Below are 7,061 nucleotides of genomic sequence, written 5' to 3'. Positions count from 1 at the left end.
TTTTAGAAAAAATATTATCCGGTCTTTGATTGGAAGTGAAAAATATTTCCAAAAAAAAAAAAAATTATAAAGGATTTAAAATAATGATGGCAAATCGATCACTGTTTTGATGATATTTTTAATAATATATTATATCTAAGCATCAATTGGAGCAGTGCAATTTTTTCTTTATAAAGAGCAGATCAAAGGAGGGACTCTTTGGCTAGAGAGACTGAAGTTCAAATTCAAGTCACATTTGGACATGACATTCAGCCTTACTTGTTTCCAGAATGTTACAACAAATATGCCTCGATCTCAAGATAGTTGGTGTCAGCTATATGGATCCTCACTATCCAAAGCCTAAAAAAATAATGTTTACGACAGCACTCATAAGCCAACTGACCTTAATGATGTCCTCTCAAACAAACAGTAATTAAAAGGTATACCAACAAAAACCTAGCCCAACCTCAATCCATGCGGAAACGTGTTCTTCTGTTTGCTTGTACAAAAGCGAAATCACGGGTTACATCCCTCACTTGTCACATCATTACCTGGTAGTTAGTTACCTTCCTCACCTGTCCCTTCATCACGTGGTGTTTCAGCAGTATCTTCCTCACTCTTCTCATCCACTTCGTTTTGCTCCTCTTCTTTAGGTTCAGTTGTCTCTGGTTTTGCCGGCCCTGGGCCAGCCGACACCTTCACCATTGAAGGACGTAAGAGTCTTTCTCCAATTCTGAAACCTTTGCGATATTCTTCGATTACAACACCTTCTTCAAATTCTGAGGAATCCTCACGCATTATAGCTTCATGCAGCTGATCATGGGGAGACCAGTCAATGCTAAATAGAGACAGGTAATACAGTTTCACCTATTGGCATAAAACTACAGAAAAAGTTTTCTCCAGCATTACAATAACAAGGTGTGACGCAAACAGATTTCAATGTTAGATCTGTATACAACTTGAAGGAAACAAATTCTTGTTTAGATCCCTTGATGAAAGAATACTATAAGTCTATACATCGGCAACTCACCGAGTTGGCTCAAAACAATGCAGGTTTAGATTGACCTTAAAATCAGGTCGAGGTCTTCCTAAAAACCGAATAGAAGTTATACAGCTTTTGAAAAAGTTCATCAATAATTCGACTGAATTTTGAGCCAACTCGGGAACTGGCCTGCATTAAAGCCAAGGATAAAATAGAAGAATCACTAAGTGAATAACAAAAGATGGCAGATCAAAACTTTGTTTTCTCTGAACAATACAACCTATATCTACCTATCTATTCAAACAAGCACCACAGTGCAAGAAAACAGAGCAGCTTTAAAATATTCAAGCATCTGATTCTCTATGTTGGAATACATCTATATTTTTTTAAAATAGAGGCACGGGTTTCAGAAACTTACCAATGGGTCGAACGGCTTCCCAACTGTCTCCACAGACTCAACACCAAGAGATCCAAGGATTTCCATAAATTGTTTAGAAATGCTCTGATAACTATTACTAATTTTCTCCTCTCCCTCTGTTGCCACCTTGATTTGCATTTTTGCTCTCTCAAAATTGTCCAAAACAGACAAAAGTTTCTCTACAACTTCCCCTTGTGCATTCGTCACAAGAGAAGCTCTTTCTCTCTCTGTTCTCTTACGGAAGTTGTCGAAGTCAGCACTAATTCTAAGAACCCGGTCCCTCTCACTTGACAATTCTTGAGTCAATGAGGCTACTTTTGCCTGAAGTTCAATTTTCTCATTTTCTAAGGACTTGAGGGAAGTTTCTATCTCTGCAGCTTTTGAATCGTCATTATTTGCTAAAGCATCTCTGTACAACTGCAATGAAGCTGCAACAACTGACAAAGTTTCCTCTGCAGCTGCATTGTTGCCCTCATCTGGAGCTTCTTCAGCAGCAGCACCATCTAAATTCTCCTGTTTCAATGGTAAGGAAATACACATTTCATTACGCTTTCAATAAGTGGGTAAGAGAAATGGAAGACTTGGAACTCCGTATGTCAAGTTTCAAGTTTAAAAGGTAAACCACAATAGCCCTAATCAGCTTACTCAAAACATACATGCCCACAAAATGATATAAAAGGATGAAGAAACCAACTGATAGACATATTAAACACATTATATTTTTTTTGTGATGGTAGTGTTCGGGTCAGCTTACGCGCACCTCAGCTATTCAACGGCGTACCTGCTAACACAGATACTAGGTAATTTTGTGCACCAAGGCTTCAGCAGAAGGAAGAAATCATCCAGTGTTTATTGCCTCCGCTGGAATTTGAACCAGAGACCTCATAGTTTTCCACCCATTTCGTTGACCCCTAGACCACGCCCTTGGGTGCTTAAAAACACATTATGTTATTTTCATTTGTATAAACCCACATAGATATGCATGCTATACAGAAGGAAAAAAAATATCTAACAAGACCCAGGACATGCTGGAGGAAAACTATTGTCATCTATACTCAGTATAAGGCAAATAACTCTTGATAAGGAAAAGGGGGCAGCTACAAGCCAATATTCAATGTCGAATACAGAGTCTTAAATGAACTCCGCATGTGTCAGCTGCGAGTAGCCGGTAAACACTGATACTGATAGAAGAGAGAAATTGCAGTAGGTTACCGACCAGCCTCGACGGCAGTGTTATCAAAGGCGCGCTTAAGCACTAAAGTGAGGCTCAAAACATGATGAGCGCTTTGCCTTGCTTTATGTGCGCTTCAGTGTCATCATCAAGGCTCTAAGACATATTTTTCCTTGCCAATGAGCCTCTCTTGAAGAGGTGACACTAGATAATTGATATTTCACTTTATCGTAATGTTTTTATGATTTCTTTGTCCATATATTTGTTAATCATGGTTATTATTATTAGTCTTGGACTAAACATATATATATATATATATATATATATTTGTATTTTTGCACCATTGCGCCTTTTTTCGTTAAAGCCAGCACTTTGCGCTTAAAGCCCCAGCTGACCTTAGAGCTATTTTATGCTTTTAGCTTTTGATAACACTGCTTGACGGTTATAATATTCTTGGCATAAAATTACAAGTAACTAATATAATGTTCGTTTGCAACATAAAACTCTGATCACAAATGTAATCTTTGAACAACTAATACAATGATTGTTCAAGACCTAGCATAACTAATGCAGCGTTTGGTTTTTGGCATTAAACTCTTGATTACTAATACTGGTATAACTTATGTGGGAAACTATGTATTATTTTATGCGTGATAAAAATGCAAAATAGGAATAGGTGTACTAGCAATACCAAGATAAGGGTACCTCAAGACAAAATGTTCCTAAAGTAGGGATTTCTATAGATAACAATTCTTATTATTATTCATTATATAACAATCCTACGTTATTATTCACCACAACAATTCATTTATTATAATTTCCGTATAACTAGATCTAGACGTAAATCAATCCGTATAACTAGATTGAGACGTGAATCAAATGACCCTTAGCGAGTTATGCAGCTACTGTGGAGAAGTAAAGGTGACATCTCACATGAAATCTTGCAAATAGAGGTAACAACACAAGAAGACATCTCACTTGCTATCCAAATGCATAATCACCTACTAATCAGTGCTTCTAACGCACCTAGCCCAGAGATCAAGCCCATCTTCACAAATGCATCGATAGATAATAAAGTAAAAGTTTCCGGCCAGTAACATGAAGATTTTACTCTATATCAAATGTCATAGTGTGTTAGCAGTCCTTGGTCTCACAATAGTTTACGGTATTAGTTATTTCTTGTAGTAGTTATTTGCAGTTTCTTTGTAGTAGTTGTTTGCAGTTTCTCATTCCAGTAATGTTAGGAAAACATGTCCTAGTTTCCAGGGGTAGTTATCTTATCAGTATTTGTGTTTAAACTCTGTTTATCCCATGAAATCTAAGCAGAAAATTATACCAGTTTTTGAGTACTTTAACTCGAGAGATTGCAGGTTCTCTGTTAACGAACCAGCACCATAGGTCGGAAAAAGAAAACCTCTTCTCCTAATTCTCTCTACATTAACTTTGATTTTGTCTTGCACCGTCCCATAACTAGATCCATATCAGGGGACCATAACATATACAATCTAGATAGTGGACATATTTGTTGTTTTTGATGGATAGTAGGCACACCTCCTACCTTTCTTCACTTAAATACTAGACTTGGTTCAGCTCCAAAATACAAGCTCATGACGTGCACCTACCAGCATTTTATTACCTTTGCTATTGAAACAAAGCCTAGGTGCAGATGTTGTAGGACTATCTTCACACAACTTACAAAGACAAAATACACTAAGTGATTTCTTCTTATCTGTCTAAGCCTTGATTGGAGGGTTATCCGGTATCCGGTGGAATAATCAAGTTGCGTCCAAGTTGACTCGAACACCACCGTCCAAAAAAAAAAAAAATACACAAGGAAAGCCTGTGCCCCATGTATAATTAATGTGTATGCCAGTGAAATAAACCCAGTTGTCAATTACACTGCACCTGATCAGCTACATGTGTAGAAGTAATAAGTTTACAAAACCATGCCAGAGTATATAATTTCTACATTTAATCGAGACCAAAGCAGTCATAAATACCAAGTATTCATTCTGCTTCAACTCAAGATAGAAATTCAACCAGGAAATACATCTCATTCAAGTCCTAGAATTTCACTCTGGTTGGAACTCTCCATGTCACAAGGTCCACCGCCATATGCCAACTCTCCTCGCAATGTCTGATGCCATATCACATAAATCTACCCACTAGGTATCAGCAACAAATTAGATCTGGACTTTGTTGAATCTTACCAACCAATCGTCGCAGTTCTTACTACCATTACTCAACAGAACTTTAAGGGCTTCTTTCAGCCATGTTTCAACTAAGCTATCTAAGCATAATGTTGAGTGAAGTCTCTTGTGAGCTCTTTGGTGATCAACCCCTCTGCCAACAAATCTTTAAGCTTCACAACAGTGACAGAGCACCCTCAACCAATGTCAAACTTAGCGTTGACCACTGCCGACTTTCTCACTCCTTGCAAAGCTTCTGATAAGCGTAACAAATGAATGCACGACTTCACACCCTTCGAGCATCAACCATTACACTGATCACAAACCTTGTCTTGTGTACATAATTTCAGGCTTTCTCTGACTTGGTATGCTCAATTACCTCAAAGGTTCTCCGTCCCGCCATGACTATTCATAACTAAAACCCAAAAACTAGCACATGAGGTGAAGATTGCTGACAACAGCCTATTCCCTCAACCAATATGGGATTGATATTAACACATAAATATGGGCACTGCATTGTAGTGTTAAATGAGGCCTTACTTTGGTCCCTCGATACATCAAAAATAGATACAAATAGCTGGTCCAGCTAATTCAGTGGTAAGCAAAGTTAATTGAGCTTGTATAAGGGTGTGTTTGGTATGAAGGAAAATGTTTTCTTGGAGAACAAGTGTGTTTCTTACTTATTTTCTAGTATTTGGTAAGTGAGCAAAAAAATATTATCTCAAGAGCATTTATATGTAATCTAGCAAGACACCACGGGGTGGTATGGTCAAGGGTGGTGGTTGGGCGGGTGGGAGAATGAACTTTAAATGTCACTTATGGAACTTGTTTTCCCTAGTTTCAGTAGGAAAGACATTTTCCTCATTTTTAAGTAACTTCTTTTCCTAAAGAAAATGTTTGAAAAACATTTAACCAACCAAACATGAGAAAAAGAAAATGTTTTCCTCCATACCAAAGACACCCTAAATTCATTGGAAATTGTCCACCTAGTGTTAAAAGTGCGGTCTTGGTATAACTCAAGCCAAAAAGCTAGCTCGGATTGCCAACAACAGCTTATACCCTCAATAAATGTGGGATTAACACCTATATATGGGCACTTCGGTGTAGTGTTAAAATGAAGCCTTAATTTGGCACTCAAAGAGATCAAAATTAGATATAAATGATTCAAATACCAACTAAGCGGTAAGCATAGTTAATTGAGCTTGTACACATCTGCCATTCAGAGGAGGAAACAGTTGAACATCTTTTCTTTCATGGCAGATTTTCAAGGCAATGTTGGGAACTTTTCTTTAGCATAATGGGCATATCTTTGGTGTTACCAGAGAAAATTATTAGCTTGTTGGAAGTGTCGCAATCTTAGGAGGTTGTAAAGAGCTTAAAGCCGATATGAAGAACTATTCCCAATTGCATAATGTGGACCTTATGGCTGGAAAGAAACAAGGCATGCTTTGATGGGAAGAGGTTACAGATTTCTAGTGTACAAAACAAATGATTAAAAATCTGTATTTTTGGTGTTGTTATATCAGTATTATAGATAGAATGGATAAGTATTTGGACATGTTGTACTTGCTAGGAGATAATATGTAGTATGAATTAAAGAGTTGCTGCTAGGTCCTGTACCAACTTGGTACTTTTTTAATAAAATCTTTACTTATCAAAAAAGAATATAGGATAAAAGTGATGTACCTCCTGCTCGGATTCTTGTACCAGCTCCGGTTCCTCAATCTCCGTTTCAGTAGCCTCAGCAACATCCTCGTTTGAAGCAAAGATAACAAATTCCCCAACCCTTCGGTGCGGTAATTGAACAATTGGGTTAACGGAGTGGTGAATGCGACACCGTTTGGGGAGTAATGGAGTCTGTTTCCGTCCACAACGTGAGTATGATAAGAAAGTGATACAATTAGGTTTAACGGAGGAGTAAGTGGTGGCGCTAACGGTGGTTGACGGCGGCCTTAAGGTGGTTGTTGGTGTTCTGAGGACGGAGGTAGCCATTGTACTATTGTATGGTACAGTGGAAAGTGGAGGGAGAAGATAAAGCAGATAGGCTGCAGGGTTTTAGGTTGTTTCTGGAAATTCCCACAACAAATACTAGAATACTCAAGTATAAGATATGAGTCTTATATTACTATTGTCGAAAAAAATCCTTTTATTATTAATTTAATTAGTCACTTTTACTTGTCATGTCAATGTAACGAACTTTTCAAACTAATATTATAAAATTAAAATTTGAACATACAAAAATACTTTAAGTTGTAATTCTTTTCATATTAATGTGATAAAAAAATAAAATTTAAAATATTGGTCAGAGTTCATATAGTTTGA

General features: G+C 37.3%; 1 protein-coding gene across 2 annotated transcripts; it reads right to left on the bottom strand.

Moving 5' to 3' along the window:
• Positions 1-212: 212 nt before the first annotated feature.
• On the bottom strand, positions 213-6,834 carry LOC132049345 (uncharacterized). Of its 2 annotated transcripts, none has more exons than XM_059440101.1 (3): positions 6,426-6,834; positions 1,380-1,892; positions 213-792 (listed from the first exon to the last, which is right to left on the bottom strand). In XM_059440101.1, exons 1-3 carry the CDS (start codon positions 6,729-6,731, stop codon positions 538-540), a joined length of 1,074 nt encoding a protein of 357 aa, XP_059296084.1. In that variant the 5' UTR covers positions 6,732-6,834; the 3' UTR covers positions 213-537. The 2 variants fall into 2 exon arrangements, with proteins under 2 accessions (XP_059296084.1, XP_059296085.1); XM_059440102.1 differs by lacking the exon at positions 213-792 and adding an exon at positions 827-1,150.
• Between the last annotated feature and the right edge of the window lie 227 nt (positions 6,835-7,061).

Source organism: Lycium ferocissimum, chromosome 3 (genome assembly GCF_029784015.1).
Source record: "Lycium ferocissimum isolate CSIRO_LF1 chromosome 3, AGI_CSIRO_Lferr_CH_V1, whole genome shotgun sequence".
Lineage (NCBI taxonomy): Eukaryota > Viridiplantae > Streptophyta > Magnoliopsida > Solanales > Solanaceae > Lycium > Lycium ferocissimum.
This window is presented reverse-complemented; position numbering and strand designations above follow the sequence as displayed.